The following is a 23,668-nucleotide window of genomic DNA, read 5'->3' on the forward strand; positions in this document are numbered from 1 at the left end:
ATATCGTAATAAATAATGTGGAAATTGAGCAAGTTGAGGTGACTAAACTGCTTGGAGTAATCCTGGATTGTAAACATGGTCAAAACATATTGATACAACAGTAGCTAATATTGGTCTGTAATATAATAAAGTGTTGTCTACTGTACCTTCTTAATAGCACTATCAACAAGGCAGGTCCTACATGCCCTAGTTTTGTCGCACCTGGACCACTGTTCAGTTGTGTGGTCAGGTGCCACAAAGAGGGACATAGGAAAATTGCAATTGGCTCACTTTAACTATGCCACTATGCCACTTTGTTTACATACTCATCTCATATGTATATACTGTACTCGATATCATCTACTGTATCTTGCCTATGCTGCTCTGTACCATCACTCATTCATATATCCTTATGTACATATTCTTTATCCCCTTACACTGTGTATAAGACAGTAGTTTTGGAATTGTTAGTTAGATTACTTGTTGGTTATTACTGCATTGTCGGAACTAGAAGCACAAGCATTTCGCTACACTCGCATTAACATCTGCTAACCATGTGTATGTGACAAATAAAATTAGATTTATTTGATTTATCGAACAGAGCAGCACGGCTGGCCCTTGGATGTACACAGAGAGCTAGCATTAATAATATGCATGTCAATCTCTCCTGGCTCAAAGTGGAGAGATTGACTTCATCACTACTTGTATTTTACATGTTAAAAGCACCAAGCTGTCTGTTTAAACGACTAGCATACAGCTCAGACACTAATGCATACCCCACAAGACATTCCACCAGAGGTCTCTTCACAGTCCCCAAGTACAGAACAGACTATGGGAGGCGAACAATACTACATACAGTAGAGCCATGACTACATGTAGTATTCCATGTAGTCAGTAGAATCAGATTTAAAAAACAGATAAAAAATACACATAATGGAACAACGGGGACTGTGAAGCAACACAAACATGCACACACACACACACACACACACACACACACACACACACACACACACACACACACACACACACACACACACACACGCACACACACACACACACACATAATAACATACGCACTATACACACACTTACACATGGATTTTGTGTTATAGATATGTGGTAGTGGATGAGGGGCCTGAGGGCACACACTTAGTGTGTTGTGAAATCTGTTATGAATATATTGTAATATTTTTACAATTGTATAACTGCCTTAATTTTTCCGGACCCCAGGATGAGTTGCTGCTGCCTTGGGGATCCATAGTGAATACAAATACAAGTACACCACTCCAGCTGACGCTTGGCATTGCGCATGGTGATCTTAGACTTGTATGTGGCTGCTCGGCCATGGAAACCCATTTCATGAAGCTCCTGATGAACAGTTATTGTGCTGAAGTTGCTTCTAGAGGCAGTTTGGAACTCGGTAGTGAGTGTTGCAACCGAGTAAAGAATTTATTTTGGTGCTCCGCGCTTCAGAACTCGTTCTGAACAGTTCTGTGAGTTTGTGTTCTCTACCATTTTGTGGCCACTTCCTACTACTTTGAGCAGTTGTTTCTCCTAGACGTTTCAACTTCACAATAACAGCACTTACAGTTGACCGGGGCAGTTCTAGCAGGGCAGGAATTTGATGAAACTGACTTGTTGGAAAGGTGGCATCTTATGACGGTGCCACATTGAAAGTAACTGAGCTCTTCAGTGAGGCATTCTACTAACAATGTTTATCTATGGTGATTGCATGTCGGTGGGCTCGATTTTATAAATCTGTCAGCAATGGGTTTGGTTGAAATAGCCGAATCCACTAATTTGAAGGGGTGTCCATATACTTTTGTAAATACTGTATAGTGTATCAGAATGCAGAAAAGATAGGTCTCCTCTGCCTGTCTTCCTGGCTCCCTCAGGGTGTGAGTGATACAGGAGTAGTGAGCCACGGCACGTGAAAGGACACTGCGTCTCTCAGGTGGCTCCAGACAAGGAGAGGCTACAAAGGACAGGAGTTGAGAACAGGAAAAAATCAGGAGCTGTGTCTGGAGATGTTCTGTTCACGGTTGAATGGTTACAAGCTTCAGAGAGTTTTGGCTGCTATTGTACTGTACATGTGCAGCACAACTAAGTCCTCTTTTCTTCCAGCTTCCCAAACTTTTCCAGAAAATCAGAAGCAATTTAAAGTCCTCTCCCAGCCAAGAGCTAGAATGTGACGATGAAATAATTGAGTAACTTGGACTAAACAGGATAGAAATAAGTTTTTACTTTGTATTATATTTGGTCTAAATCCAAGAAAAGACAGCACAGTGAGTACATCTAGTTGTTGTTCTCATTCTCCCCATATCATGATATTGTGTCTGACACACATGTGGGATCTTCATTTGAGCCAGTTTACTACAGCAGGAAAAGAATCCTGCAGCAACAGGACATGTGACTTGTTATGTGGATTATTTTTTATCGATATTTTTATATAAGGGAAAATCAAGTCGTAAATTTCAACGTGGAAATTACAAACTTCAGAAGACTTTTTTATACCTCAAATACCCTATAGGTTTTATATTTCCTGCATTGAAGGAAAGTTCTCCTGCAAAAGGGTGATCAAATTAAGATGCAACATCTGTATTCATTATGTATTGAAAAATCTTCCCTTTTGTTGTCCTTTGCCATCCTATTGACAGCTGGCAGTATAGCTGCATGATGTATACTGTACTTCATCAATCGTGGACTGCCTTATCTCAGAGTCTGTTCTCCCCCTGTGGGGACTCTCAACTTTAGCTCTGTACTGTAGCTTCCATTAGATCCAGAAAATTACTATCTGGACTCAGAGCCTTTGAGCCTGGTATCAATCACTATCTGGACTCAGAGTCTTTGAGCCTGGCATCAATCACTCTCTGCACTCAGAGCCTTTGAGCCTGGTATAAATCTCCAGACCCACCCAGAGACGGTTGGAATCGGCCTATGCTGCAGGGCTTCTTGATCACACACATACACACTCGTGTGGTGTACACAACCCCACAACTAACCCCAATACAGCCCCAGCTGCGTGAGAGATCTCTTTCAACCTGAGGACAGAGTTATACAGTATTTACTGAAGGAGTCTATTTATGACTCCTTAACTTATGTGCATACCTTCTTTCATTCTGGGTGGTGGATCTGTGAGCTTGGTGGTGGTGGTAGTAGTGGTAGTGGTGGTGGCGGTAGTAGTGGTGGTGGTGGTGGTTGTAGTGGTAGTAGTAGTGGTGGCGGTAGTAGTGATGGTGGTGGTGGTGGTGGTGGTAGTAGTGGTAGTGGTGGTGGCGGTAGTAGTGGTGGTGGTGGTGGCGGTAGTAGTAGTGGTGGTGGTGGTGGTGGTGGGTCTGTGAGCTTGGTGGTGGTGGTGGTGGTAGTAGTGGTGGTAGTAGTGGTACTGGTGGTGGCGGTAGTAGTGGTGGTGGCGGTAGTAGTAGTGGTGGTGGTGGATCTGTGAGCTAGGTGGTGGTGGTTGTGGATCCTTGAGCTAGGTGGTGGTGGTGGTGGTGGATCTGTGAGCTAGGTGGTGGTGCTGGTGGGGGTGGATCTGTGAGCCTGGTGGTGGTTGTGGATCTGTGAGCTAGGTGGTGGTGGTGGTAGTAGTGTTGGTGGTAGTAGTGGTAGTAGTAGTGGTGGCGGTAGTAGTGGTAGTAGTAGTGGTGGCGGTAGTAGTGGTGGTGGTGGTGGTGGTGGTGGTAGTGGTGGTGGTGGATCTGTGAGCTAGGTGGTGGTGGTTGTGGTTGTGATGGTAGTGGTGGTGGATCTGTGAGCTAGGTGGTGGTGGTGGTGGTGATGGTGGTGGATCTGTGAGCTAGGTGGTGGTGGTGGTTGTGGTTGTAGTGGTGGTGGTGGTGGTTGTGGTTGTAGTGGTGGTGGTGGTTGTGGTTGTAGTGGTTGTGTTTGTGGTTGTGGTTGTAGTGGTGGTGATGGTGGTGGTTGTGGTTGTAGTGGTGGTGGTGGTGGTTGTGGTTGTAGTGGTGGTGGTGGTGGTTGTGGTTGTAGTGGTGGTGGTGGTTGTGGTTGTAGTGGTGGTGGTGGTGGTTGTGATGGTGTTGGATATGTGAGCTCTAGCTTCTTCATGTCTGATCCTGGAGGCTGATAAAGGCCACACATATTTTGATATTTGTTTCAGTAGTCCATTGTTAACATAGTTCCAAAATGTTTTCATTTTGCATCATATGATTCTGCATTTTGCATCATATGATGCAAAATGCATCATACGGGTATGATTTCTGTAGTTTGAAAGTTATATATCTTGAAAACTCAATTGATGATAAGCAAAACATTTTGGGACTATGTCAACAATGGACTAATGAAACAAATACCAAAAGATTGTTTTTGGGTTGAGTTTTCCTTTAATCATGATGAATAACAGGAGAGGTTATTCCTTTTTACATCCTACGTATCACGTACCACCCAGTTCCTGCCCCACTATCTGTGCTTTGGAGCTTTAGACAATGCATATGATGTGTTTCCTCTCTAACGCCCAGGAAGATCCGATTCAAACTTCCAATAGACAGCTCTGCAAGCGTTATAATGTCAAAATATGTTCGTTACTCACCAAATATAGTATGGAGTTTCGATGAGCAACTATCTTCATTTACTCCCGTTTCTGCCGGTATGTACATCCAAACAATTTCTAAATAGACATTTACAAGCTACCGAACAAAAATGCCTATTCAGCACCTCCAATGTATTGAGCTGTTGTAGATTTTGGACCTGTGTGTGGCACTAATGAATGATTTACATTGGAGGTGCAGGAATAGGCATCTTTTCAGTTTCTTGTACATTTTTATTTAAACCTTTTTTTGGATGTTCCAACTGGCCGTAACGGGAGTAAAAGCAGATAGTTGCTCATCAAATCTTAACATCAGATCTTAACTTGATCACTCTTTTGTTGCAGAGAATTTTCCTGAATTTTCCTTCAGGAAATTCAAATGAGCCTTGTGAATACCTGAAAATGAGCCGTTCTCTTTCTCTCCATCTCGGAGCAGTCGAGTCATTGGGATCAGTGCTAGCTATCAAAATCATTTTCTCTCTTGCTCGCTCAAATGCTAGGCCTAGGTCCTATTACTGCAACATCCAAATAAACAAAAATCCCGACTCATGTCCGCTACATACAGTACCAGTCAAAAGTTCAGACACACCTACTCATTCAAGGTTTTAAAAAGAAAAAAAAAAACTATTTTCTACATTGTAGAATAATAGTGAAGACATCAAAACTATGAAATAGCACATATAAAATCATGTAGTAACCAAAAAAGTGATAAACAAAAAATATTCCCATTCTTCATGCTGGGAACCACACATGCAGGGATCATATGTTCACCTACTCTGCATCTCACAAAGACACGGTAGTTGGAAACAAAAATCTCAAATTTGGACTCATCAGACCGGTCTAATGTCCATTGCTCGTGTTTCTTGGCCCAAGAAAGTCCCTTCTTATTTTTGGTGTTCTTTAGTAGTGGTTTCTTTGCAGAAATTCGACCATGAAGGCCTGATTTACGCAGTCTCCTCTGAACAGTTGATGTTAAGATGTGTCTCATACTTGAACACTGTGAAGCATTTATTTGGGCTTTTCTGAGGCTGGTAACTGAATTTATCCTGTGCAGCAGAGGTAAGTCTGGGTCTTCCTTTGCTGTGGTGGTCCTCATGAGAACCAGTTTCATTATAGCCCTTGATAGTTTTTGCAACTGCACTTGAAGAAACTTTCTTGAAATTTTCCAGATTTTCCTGAACTTCATATCTTAAAGTAATGATGGACTGTCATTTCTCTTTGCTTATTTCAGCTGATCTTGCCATAATATGGCAAGATATGGCAGGCTGTATCACATCCAGCCTTGATTGGGAGTCCCATAGGGCGGCGCACAATTGGCCCAGCGTATTCCGGGTTTGGCCAGGGTAGGCCGTCATTGTAAATAAGAATTTGTTCTTTACTGACTTGCCTAGTTAAATAAAGGTTAAATTTTAAAAAACGAATTACAAAAATAAATATGACTTGTTCTTTGGACCATATTTAGGGCTAGTCCATATATAAGTCCATATTTAGGGCTATCTTCTGTATACCACCCCTACCTTGTCACAACACAACTGATTGGCTCAAACTCATTAAAGAAGGATAGAAATTCCACAAGTTAACTTTTAACAAGACACACCTGTTATTTGAAATGCATCCCAGGTGACTACCTCATGAAGCTTGTTGAGAGAATGACAAGTTTGTGCAAAGCTGCCATCAAGGCAAAGAGTGGCAACTTTAAAGAATCTCAAAGTTGTTTAACACTTTTTTGGTTATTACATGATTCCATGTCTGTTATTTCATAGTTTTGATGTCTTCATTATTAATCTACAATATAGAAAATAGTTTAAAAAATAAAGAAGAACGCTTGAATGAGTAGGTGTGTCCAAACTTTTGACTGGTACTGTAAGTATGAAGATATTACTTATCAGTGAACCAATAATTAATAATTGTAGCGAATTCAGGTGGCATTTTCGAACTTGTAGAGTTTTCCTTACTCTTCCTCAAAATCTCTAATGGACAAATACTGGTGCACCCAATACCTAGCTGTAGATGTTGGCGTTGATTTTAGTATTTTAGTAAGACTAATTTATGCCAGTAGTTTATTAAACCGTGCCAATAAAGTTAGCATACAAATAAATATAGTAACACAGTTATTAATTTAGTGTTTGATCTCTGATCTACTTAATCAGACTTTATAATGAATCGTGGGTCACACCCTGGCCATAGAGAGGTTTTTATTCTCTATTTTGGTTAGGCCAGGGTGTGAGTAGGGTGGACATTCTAGTTTCTTTATTTCTATGTTGGTGTGGTTCCCAATCAGAGGCAGCTGTCTATCGTTGTCTCTGATTGGGGATCATATATAAGTTGTCCTTTTTCGGTTGGGTTTTGTGGGTAGTTGTTTTCTGTTTAGTGTCTGCACCTGACAGTACTGTTTCGTTTGGGTCAACTTTGTTACTTTGTTGCGGTGTTCAGTTTTTATTAAAAATCATGAACGCCTTCCACGCTGCACCTTGGTCTCCTTCTTCATCCGACGACAGCCGTTACACGATGCTCCTCCCTTTGTGTTATTTTCTCCTCATTCTCTCTGTCACAGAGCCTGCCTTCTTTTCTGAGAATATCCCTCCCTCTTGCTTTCTCACCATTGACAATCTGATTATAGCTGCAGAGTATCACACACAAACAAGCATGAACACACACACACACACGCACACACGCGCACACACACACACACACACACACACACACACACACACACACACACACACACACACACACGGTAGACTAGATACATTTAGTGACAACATCACAGTTCCATCCTCTGACTCACCTCTTCTCTCTCCTATCCTCCCTCTCTCCCTCTCCTCCCCTATCCCTCTCACCCCCTCTCCCTCCACCACTCCTCTGTTGCTTTGCCTGTTCCTGTTAAAGAGATGTTGACCTTTAAACAGTAGTGAGCAGCATCCATCTGCACTGGCCTTTACACATGGTAATCACAAAACCAGTCTTTTCTGTAAATCTCCCTGCTAACACATGTGTGTGTGTGTGTGTCTATGCAAGTCTTTGTGTGTGTGTGTGTGTGTGTGTGTGTCTATACAAGTCTTTGTGTGTGTGTGTGCGTCTTTGTGAGTCTGTGTGTGTGTGTGTGTGTGTGTGTGTGTGTGTGTGTGTGTGTGTGTGTGTGTGTGTGTGTGTGTGTGTATGTGTGTGTGTGTGTGTGTCTATACAAGTCTTTGTGTGTGTGTGTGTGTGTGCGTGCGTGCGTGTGTCAGTTAGGTGTGTGTGTGCATGTGTGTTTTCGCAGATGTATGTGTGGGTTCATGACTCATTATTCCAGCCTTTTTGATGCTGTAATTATAAGAACTAGACAGAAACATGTAGATAACCAAAGAAAACCAGAAGTGCAGAAGTGACTTATTTTTGAGACTGCCTGTCAATGATGCCCTTTACCAGTTTTATAGAACACCAGACAAAAACTAGTACATAGAGAATTCCTAACAAAGAGAATCAGTGTATTCCTGCCTAACATATCAATCTGATATCGTAGCCCTTTCCTGCAGTCAATGACCAAAGTGCCCTCTTTGGCCTCATGGGTGGAATGTTATTAATATTTTTCCTTATTTTTTAATTAAAGATTTTAAAGATTATTAATAAATTAGTAAAGATTATTAGTAAAGATTTTTTTTTTTTAAACCAGACAAAAACCTGGTGTTTCTTTATCAAACAGTTTTTTAAATATATTTCAGTCTTCTATGATGTATATAAAGTGTAATATTGGGGTGCAAACTCAAAATCAAAACTTATTTTTTTAAGCCCTTAACCATGTGTGTGAGGTATATACTTTTGTTTCAAAAGTAGATTTGTTTAATACTACCAAGAATCACTCTTTGTGACTGTGATTTAGACCACTGCAGGAAAAGGTTAACCACATAACCTAAAGGCCTAGACAGAGACTAGCTAGATCAATGCTCAACAGAACCATGGCTAACCTTATTGGACATCATCCTCTGGATGTCATTAACACACGTAACCGATTGGCTGTGCTGCTGCTGTACTTCCTCCTCACTGATAGACATTTTTCAAAGGATCCCAGTCCTCATTAATCCAAGAGCACCACTTCTTCATGAACTAATAGATAGACGGGGCTGACAGGAAGTTGACAGGAAGCAATGGATATCATCACTGAGAGGCAACTGTGTTCTATATCTTGGATCTAAGTGGAAACCTGCAGTTTATGTTTCACGTTTTAATATCATGTGCACAAGCAGTGGTGTAAAGTACTTAAGTCGTTTTTTGTGTATCTGTTCTTTACTTGAGTATTTATATTGTTGACAACTTTTACTCCACTACATTCCTAAAGAAAATGATGCACTTTTTACTCCATACATTTTCCCTGACACTCAAAAGTACTTTTTGCATGATGAATGCTTAGCAGGACAGGAAAATGGTCCAATTCACACACTTATCAAAAGAACATCCCTGGTCATCTGATCTGGTGGTGTAACGGTTGTCGTCTGGAGATAAAGAGGACCAAAGCGCAGCGTGGTTAGTGTTCATCTTTTTAATAAACAACTGAACACTTCAAAAATACAAAACAACAAAGTGACAACCGAAACAGTTCTATCTGGTGCAGACACAAAAACACTGAAAATAACCACCCACAAACCCCAACAGAAAACAGGCTACCTAAATATGGTTCCCAATCAGAGACAATGACTAACACCTGCCTCTGATTGAGAACCATATCAAGCCAAACAAGAAACCCAACCTAGAAACCCAAAACATAGAATACCCAGCCAACTCACATCCTGACCAACTAAAACTGTCACGTCCTGACCATAGTTTACTTTGTATTTTCTATGTTTTGATTGGTCAGGGTGTGAACTGAGTGGGTATTCTATGTTTCATGTCTTGTTTGTCTATTTCTATGTTCAGCCTGATATGGTTCTCAGTCAGAGGCAGGTGTTCGTCATTGTCTCTGATTGGGAACCATATTTAGGTAGCCTGGGTTTCACTGTGGTTTTGGTGGGTGATTGTTCCTGTCTATGTGTTTTTCACCAGATAGGCTGTTTAGGTTTTCGTTACGTTCGTTACGTTTTGTTTTGTAGTATTGTATTGGAGATTCGTGTTTCGTATTATTAATAAACATGGATCGTAAACCACACGCTGCATTTTGGTCCGACTCTCCTTCGTATGAAGACGAAACTCGTTACAGAATCACCCACCACCAACGGACCAAGCAGCGTGTCAACAGGCAGGAGCAGCGCGAGGAGAAGCGCAATAAGGATTTCTGGACATGGGAGGAAATCCTCGACGGGAGAGGACCCTGGGCTAAACCAGGGGAGTGTAACCGCACTAAGGTGCAGCGGGAGAAGAAACAACAGGAACAGCCCAAGGAGGAGTACAGTATGGAGTATACTACTTGGGAGGAGATCGACAGGTGGGCGGCCGACCCAGGGAGAGTGCCGGAGCCCGCCTGGGATTCGCTGGAGCAGTGCGAGGAGGGTTACCGTAGAATGGAGGCGGTGAAAGCAGAGAGGCGCTGGTATGAGAAGGCAGCACGGCGACGCGGATGGAAGCCTGAGAGGCAGCCCCAAAAATTTCTTGGGGGGGGGCTAACAGGGAGTATGGCTACGCCAGGTAGGAGACCTGGGCAGACTCCCTGTGCTTACCGGGGGGCTAGAGAGACCTGACAGGCACCGTGTTATGCAGTGGTGCGCACGGTGTCTCCAGTGCGGGTGCATAGCCCGGTGCGGTATATTCCAGCTCCGCGTGTCTGCCGGGCTAGATTGAGCGTCGAGCCTAATGCCATGAAGCCGGCTCTACGCAGCTGGTCCCCAGTGCGTCTCCTTGGGCCGGCTTACATGGCACCAGCCTTGCGCTCGGTGTCTCCGGTTCGCCTGCATAGCCCAGTGCGGGCTATTCCACCTCGCCGCACTGGCAGGGCGACCGTGAGCATTCAACCAGGTAAGGTTGGGCAGGCTCGGTGCTCAAGAGCTCCAGTGCGCCTGCACGGTCCGGTTTTTCCAGTACCACCTCCACACCCCAGCCCTCCGGTAGCAGCTCCCCGCACCAGGCTTCCTGTGCGTGTCCTTGGCCCAGTACCACCAGTGCCAGTACCACGCATCAGGCCTACAGTGCGCCTCGCCTGTCCAGCGCTGTCGGAGCCCTCCTCCTCTCCAGTGCTGTCGGAGTCTCCCGCCTGTTTAGCGCTGTTAGAGCCTTCCTTCTCTACAGCGCTGCCGGAGTCTCCCGCCTGTTCAGAACTGCCAGTCTGCATAGAGCTGCCAGTTTGCAAGGAGCTGCCAGTTTGCAAGGAGCTGCCAGTTTGCATAGAGCTGCCAGTCTGCATAGAGCTGCCAGTCTGCAAGGAGCTGCCAGTCTGCAAGGAGCTGCCAGTCTGCAAGGAGCTGCCAGTCTGCAAGGAGCTGCCAGTCTGCAAGGAGCTGCCAGTCTGCAAGGAGCCGCCAGAGCTGCCTTTCTGCAGGATGCCGCCAAAGCTGCCAGTCTGCAAGGAGCCGCCAGAGCTGCCAGTTGCAAGGAGCCGCCAGAGCAGTCTGCAAGGAGCCGCCAGAGCTGCCAGTTAGCATGGAGCAGCCAGGGCCGCCAGTCAGCATGGAGCAGCCAGGGCCGCCAGTCAGCATGGAGCAGCCAGGGCCGCCAGTCAGCATGGAGCAGCCAGGGCCGCCAGTCAGCATGGAGCAGCCAGTCAGCATGGAGCAGCCAGTCAGCATGGAGCAGCCAGAGCTGCCAGTCAGCATGGAGCAGCCAGAGCTGCCAGTCAGCATGGAGCAGCCAGAGCTGCCAGTCAGCATGGAGCAGCCAGTCAGCATGGAGCAGCCAGAGCTGCCAGTCATCATGGAGCAGCCAGTCAGCATGGAGCAGCCAGAGCAGCCAGTCGACCAGGATCTGCAGCCAGAGATCTGCCAGTCGACCACTCTTCAGATCTGTCGAGCAGATCTGCCAGTCGACCAGCAGATCTGCCAGTCGACCAGACTCTTCCAGATCTGCCAGTCGACCGACTCTTCCAGATCTGCCAGTCGTCCAGACTCTTCCAGATCTGCCAGTCGACCAGACTCTTCCAGATCTGCCAGTCGACCAGACTCTTCCAGATCTGCCAGTCGACCAGACTCTTCCAGATCTGCCAGTCGTCCAGACTCTTCCAGATCTGCCAGTCGTCCAGACTCTTCCAGATCTGCCAGTCGTCCAGACTCTTCCAGATCTGCCAGTCGACCAGACTCTTCCAGATCTGCCAGTCGACCAGACTCTTCCAGATCTGCCAGTCGACCAGATTCTCCCAGATCTGCCAGTCGACCAGATTCTCCCAGATCCGCCAGTCGACCAGATTCTCCCAGATCCGCCAGTCGACCAGATTCTCCCAGATCCGCCAGTCGACCAGATTCTCCCAGATCCGCCAGTCGTCCAGATTCTCCCAGATCCGCCAGTCGACCAGATTCTCCCAGATCCGCCAGTCGACCAGATTCTCCCAGATCCGCCAGTCGACCAGATTCTCCCAGATCCGCCAGTCGACCAGATTCTCCCAGATCCGCCAGTCGACCAGATTCTCCCAGATCCGCCAGTCGACCAGATTCTCCCAGATCTGCTAGTCGACCAGGATCTGCTGAAACCGCCAGCCAGCCAGGTTCTGGTAGTTTCTACTACCTGCCTGGGCTTCTTCTCAGTGCTGAGCTTCTTCTCAGTGCTGAGCTACCCATCTGTCCCGAGTTACCTCTGTCCCGAGCTGTCCCTCTGTCCCATGTTATCATTGTGGTGGGTAACCTATTTAGGGACGTTTAGGAGGGGGATTAAAACTGTCATGGAGTGGGGTCCACGTCCAGCGCCAGAGCCGCCACCGCGGACAGATGCCCACCCAGACCCTCCCCTATAGGTTCAGGTTTTGCGGCCGGAGTCCGCACCTTGGGGGGGGGGTACTGTCACGTCCTGACCATAGTTTACTTTGTATTTTCTATGTTTTGATTGGTCAGGGTGTGAACTGAGTGGGTATTCTATGTTTCATGTCTTGTTTGTCTATTTCTATGTTCAGCCTGATATGGTTCTCAGTCAGAGGCAGGTGTTCGTCATTGTCTCTGATTGGGAACCATATTTAGGTAGCCTGGGTTTCACTGTGGTTTTGGTGGGTGATTGTTCCTGTCTATGTGTTTTTCACCAGATAGGCTGTTTAGGTTTTCGTTACGTTCGTTACGTTTTGTTTTGTAGTATTGTATTGGAGATTCGTGTTTCGTATTATTAATAAACATGGATCGTAAACCACACGCTGCATTTTGGTCCGACTCTCCTTCGTATGAAGAAGAAAATCGTTACAAAAACAAAGGAATAACACAAGAACTAGGGTCAGAACGTGACAGGTGGACTCACTAAACACAAATGCTTTGTTTATGTCTGAGTGTTGGAGAGTGCCCCCGACTATCTGTAAATAAATTAAAAACAAGAAAATTGTGCCGTCTGGTTTTCTAAATATAGGTAATTTGCAATGATTTATACTTTTACTTTTGATATTTAAGTATATTTTTGCAATTACATTTACTTTTGATACTTAAGTATATTTAAAACCAAATACCTTTAGACTTTTACTCAAGTAGTATTTTACTGGGTGACTTTCACTTTTACTTGAGTCAGGAAAGTAAGAAGCTATATACAGGGTCTGTTCCAATACCATATTAACAATGTGCAGGGATACTGGAGTGATAGCGGTAGATGTGTATAGGGGTAAGGTGATTATATACAGGGTCTGTTCCAATACCATATTAACAATGTGCAGGGATACTGGAGTGATAGAGGTAGATGTGTATAGGGGTAAGGTGATTATATACAGGGTCTGTTCCAATACCATATTAACAATGTGCAGGGATACTAGAGTGATAGAGGTTGATGTGTATAGGGGTAAGGTGACTATATACAGGGTCTGTTCCAATACCATATTAACAATGTGCAGGGATACTGGAGTGATAGAGGTAGATGTGTATAGGGGTAAGGTGACTAGGCATCAGGATATATGATAAACAGAGTAGCAGCAGTGTATATGATGATTGAATGTGAGTGTGTAGACTCCGTATAAATGTGTGTTGGAGTGTCAGTGTGCGTCTGTAGAGTCCTGTGAGTGTGCATTAAAATAAATAATACAAGATAGTCTGTGTAGCCATTCTGTTAGCTATTTATCAGTGTTATCACTTGGGGATAGAAGCTGTTCATGAGCCTTTTGGTGTCAGACTTGATGCACCGGTACCGCTTGCAATGCGGAAGCAGAGAGAACAGTCTATGGCTTGGGTGGCTGGAGCCCTTAACAGTTTTCCGGGCCTTCTTTTCTACCGCCTGATACAGAGTGGCCCCAGTGATGCACTGGGATTTCCCAACCACCCTCTGTAGCGCCATGCAAACGAGGGCGGTGCTGTTGCCATACCAAGCAGCTATGCAGCCAGTGATGCAGCCAGGGAGTACAGAAGGGGACTAGAGAAGACCCAGCCGTGATCTGCCCAACAATGTCTTTGTTCCAGGCGAACTTAACGCATTTTATGCACGCTTCGACAATAACAACACCGTACCATACGTGAGGGCCCCCACCGACCCAGAGGACTGGGTGATCTCGCTCTCCGAGGTCGACGTGATCAAGTCAACACTTGCAAGGCCGTGAGGCTGGACGGTATTCAAGGCCGTGTTTTCAGACCATGCGTAGATCAGCTGACAGGCATATTCACAGTAATTTTCCCCATCTCCTTGGCATAGTCTGTGATGGCAATTTGAATGCACAGAGATACCGTGACGAGTTCCTGAGGCCCATTGTCGTGCCATTCATCCGCTGCCATCACCTCATGTTTCAGCATGATAATGCACAGCCTCATGTCATAAGGTTCTGTACACAATTCCTGAAAGTTGAACAAGTCCCAGTTCTTTCATGGCCTGCGTACTGACCAGACATGTCTCCCATTAAGCATGTTTGGAATGCTTTGGATCGATGTGGACTACAACGTGTTCCAGTTCCCGCCATTATAAACTTCGCACAGCCATGGAAGATCAACTTTATGTGAAGGAGATGTGTCACTCTGCATGAGGCAAATGGTCACACCAGATACTGACTGGTTTTCTGATCCACACCCCTACCTTTTTGTTAAAGGTATCTGTGACCATCTGTATTCCCAGTCATGTGAAATCCATAGATTATGGCCTTATGAATTTATTTAAATTGACTGATTTCCTTATATGAACTGTAACTCAGTAAAATCTCTGTGTAATAATGGAGCTCTGAGTCAGGAAGCAAGTGCAGGTGAAACGTTTAATAAATAACAAAACCAGAAACGAGACAATTCCATGTGGCTACAAGACAGGACACAAGAACAAAGTCCAGGTGTGAGTCATAATGATTAAAAGCTGTGCGTAATGAAGAGTGCCAGGTGTGCGTAATGAAGAGTGCCAGGTGTGCGTAATGAAGAATGCCAGGTGTGCGTAAGATGAATCCCAGGACCCGTGGTTAGCATTCTAGCGAAGTCGTATGCCGGAGGGGAGGAGCAGGGGAAGATGTGACACTTTGAAATTGTTGCATGTTGCGTTCATATTTTTGTTCAGTATAGAAATCAAAATGTCGAAGCCACTCCTTCCTTACGAAGCCACTCCTTCGTTGCCCAGGCAGTGTGTTTGGGATCATTGTCATGCTGAACGACGTTTCATCTTCAATGCCCTTGCTGATGGAAGGAGGTTTTCACTCAAAATCTCACGATACATGGCATCATTCATTATTTCCTTTACACGGATCGTCCTTTACACGGGTCGTCCTGGTCCCTTTGCAGAAAAACAGCCCCAAAGCATGATGTTTCCACCCCCATGCTTCACAGTATGTATGGTGTTCTTTGGATGCAACTCAGCATTCTTTGTCTTGCAAACACGACGAGTTGAGTTTTTACCAAAAAGTTATATTTTGGTTTCATCTGACCATATGACATTCTCCCAATCTTCTTCTGGATCATCCAAATGCTCTCTAGCAAACTTCAGACGGACCTGGACATGTACTGGCTTAAGCAGGGGGACACGTCTGGCACTGCAGGATTTGAGTCCCTGGCGGCGTAGTGTGTTACTGATGGAGGGCTTTGTTACTTTGGTCCCAGCTCTCTGCAGGTCATTCACTAGGTCCCCCCGTGTGTTTCTGGGATTTTTGCTCACCGTTCTTGTGATCATTTTGACCCCACGGTGTGAGATCTTGCGTGGAGCCCCAGATCAAGGGAGATTATCAGTGGTCTTGTTTGTCTTCCATTTCCTAATAATTGCTCCCACAGTTGATTTCTTCAAACCAAGCTGCTTACCTATTGCAGATTCAGTCTTCCCAGCCTGGTGCAGGTCTACAATTTTGTTTCTGGTGTCCTTTGACAGCTCTTTGGTCTTGGCCATAGTGGAGTTTGGAGTGTGACTGTTTGAGGTTGTGGACAGGTGTCTTTTATACTGATAAAAAGTTCACACAGGTGCCATTAATACAGGTAACGAGTGGAGGACAGAGGAGCCTCTTAAAGAAGAAATTACAGGTTTGTGAGAGCCAGAAATCTTGCTTGTTTGTAGGTGACCAAATACTTATTTTCCACCATAATTTGCAAATAAATTCATAAAAAATCCTACAATGTGATTTTCTGGATTTTATTTTCAAATTTTGTCTGTCATAGTTGAAGTGTACCTATGATGAAAATTACAGGCCTCTCTCATCTTTTTAAGTGGGAGAACTTGCACAATTGGTGGCTGACCAAATACTTTTTTGCCCCACTGTATGTATTGTAGCTCAGCTAATCTAATATACTCCACGTTAGAGTTATATGAAGTCTGAACCTGCCAACGTCCCACTACCATTCCAAATCTGGGACTGTATCCTAAATGGCTCCCTATTTCCTATGGGACCTGGTCAAAAGTAGTGCACTATATAGGCAATAGGGTGCCATTTCGGACGTACAGTTTGAGTGGAATACGAATCGTTTCCTTTTATGAATGATGTGTGAGACAGACGGTCGTATTAGTCAAGTTTCCTACGGCATACTGTAGGTAGGTGTGCTCATATTGAAAATCACAGGAGGTTGGTGGCACCTTAATTTGGGGAGAATGGGCTTGTTCGAATGATTGGAGTGAAATAGATGGAATGGTATCAAATACATCAAACACATGGTTTCTAGGTGTTTGATGCCATTCCATTTGTTCCATTCTGGCCATTATTATTAGCCGTTCTTACCTCAGCAGATCCTGTGATTGAAATTGGTTCATAATGTAGCACATCTAAAACGAACATGTTGAAAATGCATCGATCTGCACAATTATTATTACATTTAGTTTAATTTTAAGGCTTAAATCAGGAAACTTCCATAATGATGAATCTATGTAACAACATTTGATTCAATAATGTGATGTTAGGTTCTAATCTATTATGGTCACGTGTGGCTCAGTTGGTAGAGCATGGTGCTTGCAACAGCAGGGTTGTAGGTTCAATTCCCGCGGGGGACCTGTATGAAGAAAATGTATGCACTCGCTACTGTAAGTCTCTCTTGATAAGAGTGTCTGCTAAATGATGAAAATATAATCAGATACAGGTGGAGACTGACAAAACTAAAAACCAGATTTATTCACCCACCTGGATGCTTCAGCTGAATAGCAAAGTCACACAGTTCTTCATATATAAAGGGAAATGGCCCACGAAGGACTGTATGGCTCTTCCTCTGCATCCTGATATTTTCACTTCGACGTTGACTGCATTCTCCCCATTTCGTACAGAAACTAGAACTTGCTGAACAGTAACTCAACCGCGACTTTGTCCTAAACCAGACAGAATCATTCCATCCAATTGTGCAAAACATGTTTATACAACCCTTGCAGACATACTTGCACGACAGAGACCGTCTCCTTCTGTACTGTCCCATTTGTCTATTTGTAACACATAAGTTCAACCTAGCCCAAAACAAGATGACTACTACTGATGAGCTAGTTGTCCTGGGAAAAGGGCTCAGGTCACACGGATTCTCAACAGTGTTGTTTGAGAATCCTTTTTGATGAGGTTTCCCCTCTTAAAGATTCTCAGTTTCAACCTTTTCCTCAGAATGAAGGTTGATAAGTCATTGCTGTTTCCACATAGAATCATTGAGCTGACAGAAGCTCTGGGCATAGACTGTCAAAGACAATTTAGTCTTCCTTGCAAAAACACTTTTATTACTGGGAGAATTTCCCTGATGCTCCAGGCCACAAGTACGATACATTAATAGAGTTGAATGTTATTGCTTGGGCAATGTCTGCATTTGCTGCCCTGATATTCCTTAACGTTTAAAAAAATATATAAAAAACAATTCTGTCATGTCAAATCCAAATATCAATCTAAATTTCTTGACTTGTCAGAGGAGAAATGAATGTGCTGGGAAATGTTCACAGATAAACATAGTCAGTTCAGACAAAGAAAGCAGCGCAGCCTCAGAGATGCGAATAAGCTACCAGGAGAAAACTGTTGCGCTTCAGCAGAAGTGACATGCATGAAGACCTACAGACAGGGAGAATAATGGAACTAAACCAACATGAATTGCACGTCTGACATCATTTTCTTGTATTGCATTGTATCGCATTAAGTAGGAATTAGTAAGAAGATTGGTTTGTCTTGCCATGGGCAGTGTGTGTACCATATCTGCAAACATCAAGAAGAAAGAAGATATGTCTTCCCTAGCTATTTTCATAGCATGGCAAGAGATTGGCTATAATCGTGTGGTGGGGTGTGTAATTCTTTCTTGTCTACTTGTAGGATGTTTGGCTAGCACAAAGGAACGATATATCCACACTATTGCTAGGAAAAAGGCTATAGTTTGAAGTTTGAAATGTTACCATGATAGGAGTACCCTAATCGCTCATCCGGACACACCGGGACAGAAAAGACAACCTCGGTCTGCGGGGATTTCATTATTATTATTATATATTTTTGAATATAATTATTTTTTATAATTATTATTACATTTTTTATCGATATACAAACTTATACATAAGAACAACAATTGACAGACGAACACAAACAATCACTAAATCTCATCTGCCCAGACCCACATGCTCATACCCCCATTCCTAATGCCTGCATTATTATTTGTCATTTGGCCTTAAATTGTATCCATTTGTTTTTATTTCGTCGTCGTCCATGCATTTAGAATATTTTAATAATAAATCATTCGATTTTTCCATTGTGTTAATGATGGCGGATTGATTGATTTCCACTTTTTTTCAAGATGGATGATGAAGAGAATCATCCAGCCCATTTGGTATCTCACTAAACCTCCATATGCCATGTCTTTAAATATGCAGACAGATGGATTAAAAGTAAGTTTACATTGTAATATTTCTGAAAGCCAACTTTCTGGCTCCGCCCAAAACTTCCTGACTTTTTTTATTCTTCGTTATCTTCTGTCTTCGTTATCTTCTGTCTTCATTATCTTCTGTCTTCGTTATCTTCTGTCTTCGTTATCTTCTGTCTTCGTTATCTTCTGTCTTCATTATCTTCTGTCTTCATTATCTTCTGTCTTCGTTATCTTCTGTCTTCGTTATCTTCTGTCTTCGTTATCTTCTGTCTTCGTTATCTTCTGTCTTCGTTATCTTCTGTCCTTGTTATCTTCTGTCTTCGTTATCTTCTGTCTTCATTATCTTCTGTCTTCATTATCTTCTGTCTTCGTTATCTTCTGTCTTCGTTATCTTCTGTCTTCGTTATCTTCTGTCTTCGTTATCTTCTGTCTTCTTTATAGTCTGTCTTCGTTATCTTCTGTCTTCGTTATAGTCTGTCTTCGTTATAGTCTGTCTTCGTTATAGTCTGTCTTCTTTATAGTCTGTCTTCGTTGTCTTCTGTCTTCTTTATAGTCTGTCTTCGTTGTCTTCTGTCTTCGTTATAGTCTGTCTTCGTTATCTTCTGTCTTCGTTATCTTCTGTCTTCTTTATAGTCTGTCTTCGTTATCTTCTGTCTTCTTTATAATCTGTCTTCTTTATCTTCTGTCTTCTTTATAGTTTGTCTTCGTTATCTTCTGTCTTCGTTATCTTCTGTCTTCTTTATAATCTGTCTTCGTTATCTTCTGTCTTCGTTGTCTTCTGTCTTCTTTATAGTCTGTCTTCTTTATAGTCTTTCTTCGTTATCTTCTGTCTTCGTTATCTTCTGTCTTCGTTATCTTCTGTCTTTGTTATCTTCTGTCTTCGTTATCTTCTGTCTTCGTTATCTTCTGTCTTAGTTATCTTCTGTCTTCGTTATCTTCTGTCTTCGTTATCTTCTGTCTTCGTTATCTTCTGACTTCATTATCTTCTGTCTTCATTGTCTTCTGTGTCTTCACACACACTTCCCACATCGTGCTCAGGGCCATCTCCATTTCCTCTAAGTTTCCCCTGGTAATTAATATGTGTGGAATCACAGAGATGAAAGGAAGAGATGTGTAAACAGTAGAATGGGATCAGGAGGCAGTGAGGCAGTGAAGTCGGTAATCTCACCTGTATGTATACAGTATATGAATGTACGCACAACCCCCACAGGCCCCACTCAAGCATGAAGCCCAGAGTATAGCTCTGAATGACAATGGACCTCTGCATTTAGCCTTAGAATAATTCATGAGAGGGTCTCAGGGTTTTTACTATTAGAGATGGATGCCCTTTTGCCTAGCCTTCTACTCTGTGCTGTAGAGGGTATTGATTGTGCTATTGGATTTTGGCAGGGAGATTTGAATCTAATGCCATGGATCTCACTTCTCCATGTGTCCATTGACCTCGATGACAGAGAGGGAGGATTTCATTCACTTTTAAACACTCGTAGTTATTTTGTTAAAGGCATAGGAAGATACTCAGGCAAAATGTCCTCTGTGAATATGGTCTCACATTCTATTGAATGATAATGGATTGTGTGATTCCTGTAGAAGACCCTTTGTGCTTTGCTCGGCCCCAGAGAGTGCAGATTCTGTTTGAAAACTTCAAACATGCATCCTTCTTTCTCATCTGCCTTCTGATAAGCTTGAGCAATGTGGTGGGTACCGTGCATTCACTTGTCCAATGCTGTTACCCCCCCCCCCCCCCCCCCCCCCCCCCCCCTCCCAGCCTCTGAGGATGCACTGTAACTGCTGTGCCCTGGTGTCCAGCTCGGGCCACCTTACTGGCAGCAACCGAGGAGACGAAATTGACCGCACCGAATGCGTCATCCGCATGAACAATGCCCCGAACGGAAACAATTTCAAACAGGATGTGGGCAGGCGCACTAGCCTGCGCGTCATTGCCCACTCCAGCATGCAGAGGGTGCTGCAGAGACGGCAGGAGCTGCTCAACACCAACCAGGACTCTGTCTTCCTCTTCTGGGGACCCACCAGCTCCATGCGGCGCGACGGCAAGGGCAGGGTCTTCAACAACCTGCGTCTCATCAACCAGCTGCTTCCCAAGCTCAAGGTCTACGTCATCTCCCCCCTCAAGATGCTGGAGTTTGACGAGCTCTTCAAAAATGAAACGGGGAAAGACAGGTAGGATTTTGACATTTTGACCATTGGGTCAATAATGTCATTGGGTTTTAACTTTGTGAGTCTGGCTGTCCAATTCTGGTCGAGGATGACGTCTGAAGAATACACTCACTGTGTCTGAGAACTTGAATCAGGATTTTCCAGGGAAGCCAAATGCATTGTTATCAGAGCTCTTGAGCATACATATTCTAATACACAGTTTAATACACATATATTATAATACACCTTCTAATACATATATTATACTATACATTGTAATACACATGCATATTCTAATTCACATTTCAATACACATACACCTTTTAATACACGTGTATATATATATATTATACTATACATTTTAATACACATACATATTCTAATACACAGTTTAATACACATATATTATAATACACCTTCTAATACATATAGTATACTATACATTTCAATACACATACACCTTTTAATACACGTATATATATATTATAATATACATTTTAATACACATACACATATTAATACACATATATAGTATAATACACATGTTAATACACATATATAGTATAATACACATTTTAATACACATATATAATATAACGCACATTTTAATACACATTCATATTCTAATACATATTTTAATACACATACATATTCTAATACACATACATATTCTAATACACATATTAACACACATATATTATAATACACCTTCTAATACATATACATGTGTATACACATTCCTATTCTAATACACATGTTAATACACATACATATTCTAATACACATACAGTTAAAGTCGGAGTTTACATACACTTTGAGTTTGAGTTTTATTTTATTTTTACAGGGACAGTGCCCATTAATCGGCAGCAGGGTAGCCTAGTGGTTAGAGCGTTGGACTAGTAACCGGAAGGTTGCAAGTTCAAACACCCAAGCTGACAAGGTACTAATCTTTCGTTCTGAACAGGCAGTTAACCCACTAGGCTATCATTGAAAATAAGAATTTGTTCTTAACTGACTTGCCTGTTAAATAAAGATAAAATAAATAATCAACGATTCAGTAAAAGTGTTGGTTTTAGCCAGCCGGCTAATTTTCAACCGCAGTCCCTGGGCAGGTTATTTAAAAACAATTACAATATAGACAATAATTGAGCAGTGAGCACACGCAGAGCAACATAGAACAAGCAAGACATAGCATACAGACAGAGCAACATAGGACAAGCAAGACATAGCATACAGACAGAGCAACATAGGACAAGCAAGACGTAGCATACAGACAGAGCAACATAGAACAAGCAAGACGTAGCATACAGACAGAGCAACATAGAACAAAAAGCAGCAAGACAAAATTCATAAAAGCAACAAAGTGTTTCCACACCTCACAAGCTACAGACAACAGACAACATGGAAAGCGGCAATACACAGCTAGGGATTATGTTCACAAATCTGATTGACCTTTAGCCATGTCTTCATGCATTTTGTGGAAGTGTGTCTGATGGCAGTGTATTCCAGACATGGGAAGCTCTCACAGAGAAAGCGGATTTACTAAAGGTGCTTTTCCTTAAGGGAAATATACAGTCATCTCTCATGGCAGACCTTGTGGATCTGCTGCCATATGTTTGGGTTTTCTGTTTAACAAAAATACTGAGTGGAGGGGGAGCCAGGCCATTTAGGATCTTGAATACAAGACATGCGTCTATGTATTGCACAAGATTTTCCCAACTCAGGAGCTCATGCTTTCTGAGGATGTAACAGTGATGATGGCTATTGGGCTTCCTATCAAGTACTTTGAGAGCCTGTTTGTAGACAGACTGAATAGGTTTTAATGTTGTACAGCAAGCTTGGGCCCAACTAGTCAAGCAGTATGTTAAGTGGGGGAGTATCATAGATTTGAAGTACAGTTTTGCTACCTCTGTAGTCAAACAATTTTGTATAAATCGGAAATTAGCTAGTTTGAACTTGGTTATTTGAATTACCTTTTTCACATGCTTTTTAAAAGAGAGTTTGGAATCAAGTATGATGCCAAGGTACTTAAAATCAGATACCACCTGGAGCTTCTCCCCCGACACATAGACATCTGGCTCAGTAGCATCTGTTTCCCTCTTTGTGAAGAACATGCAAACAGTTTTTTCCACATTGAGATGCAAACACGTGTCACTGAGCCACTTGGTAACCTGGACCATTACAGTAGTGAGTCACTGAGCCTCTTTGTAACCTGGACCATTACAGTAGTGAGTCACTGAGCCACTTTGTAACCTGTACCATTACAGTAGTGAGTCACTGAGCCACTTTGTAACCTGGACCATTACAGTAGTGAGTTCTTGTGCAGCTTGTTGTTTGCTTATTCCATGCACATATATCACTGTATCATCTGCATACATTTGAACTTCAGACCCAGTACAGACAGAAGGCAGATCCTTAATGTACAGGCTGAACAGGAGGGGCCCCAGTATTGACCCTTGGGGCATGCCCACATCATAGCTAAGAGTGGGCGACAGCTCATTGCTCACTCTGACACACTGAGTTCTGCCTTCAAGGTATGATTTCATCCATCTCAAGGCATCAGGGGAAAAGTTGAACTTGGACAATTTTGTGATGAGAATCTCATGGTTAACAGTATCAAAAGCCTTCCTTAGGTCCAGAAACACTGCCCCAACAACGCCCCCTTTGTCCATCTTGGACTTCACATTTTCCAGAAGAAAGCAGTTGGCCGTTTTTGTGGAGTGTTTCG

The 23,668-nt window shown here is 43.2% G+C and overlaps 2 protein-coding genes across 2 annotated transcripts in view; one reads left to right on the forward strand and one right to left on the reverse strand.

Annotated features, from left to right (window-relative positions):
• Positions 1–4,663, reverse strand: part of LOC139422652 (choline transporter-like protein 5-B) — a 99,593-nt gene extending 94,930 nt beyond the window's left edge. Inside the window, exon 1 of the mRNA XM_071173860.1 lies at positions 4,532–4,663. Within this exon, the coding sequence (XP_071029961.1) occupies positions 4,532–4,598 (67 nt within the window). The 5' untranslated portion in view covers positions 4,599–4,663. The remainder of the gene's footprint in view (positions 1–4,531) is intronic.
• Positions 1–23,668, forward strand: part of LOC139422756 (alpha-N-acetylgalactosaminide alpha-2,6-sialyltransferase 5-like) — a 41,741-nt gene that overhangs the window by 6,928 nt on the left and 11,145 nt on the right. Inside the window, exon 3 of the mRNA XM_071174120.1 lies at positions 20,552–20,964. Coding sequence (XP_071030221.1) covers positions 20,552–20,964 — 413 coding nt within the window. The remainder of the gene's footprint in view (positions 1–20,551; positions 20,965–23,668) is intronic.

The sequence above is a fragment of the Oncorhynchus clarkii genome, chromosome 1 (genome assembly GCF_045791955.1).
Source record: "Oncorhynchus clarkii lewisi isolate Uvic-CL-2024 chromosome 1, UVic_Ocla_1.0, whole genome shotgun sequence".
In the NCBI taxonomy this organism is placed as follows: domain Eukaryota; kingdom Metazoa; phylum Chordata; class Actinopteri; order Salmoniformes; family Salmonidae; genus Oncorhynchus; species Oncorhynchus clarkii.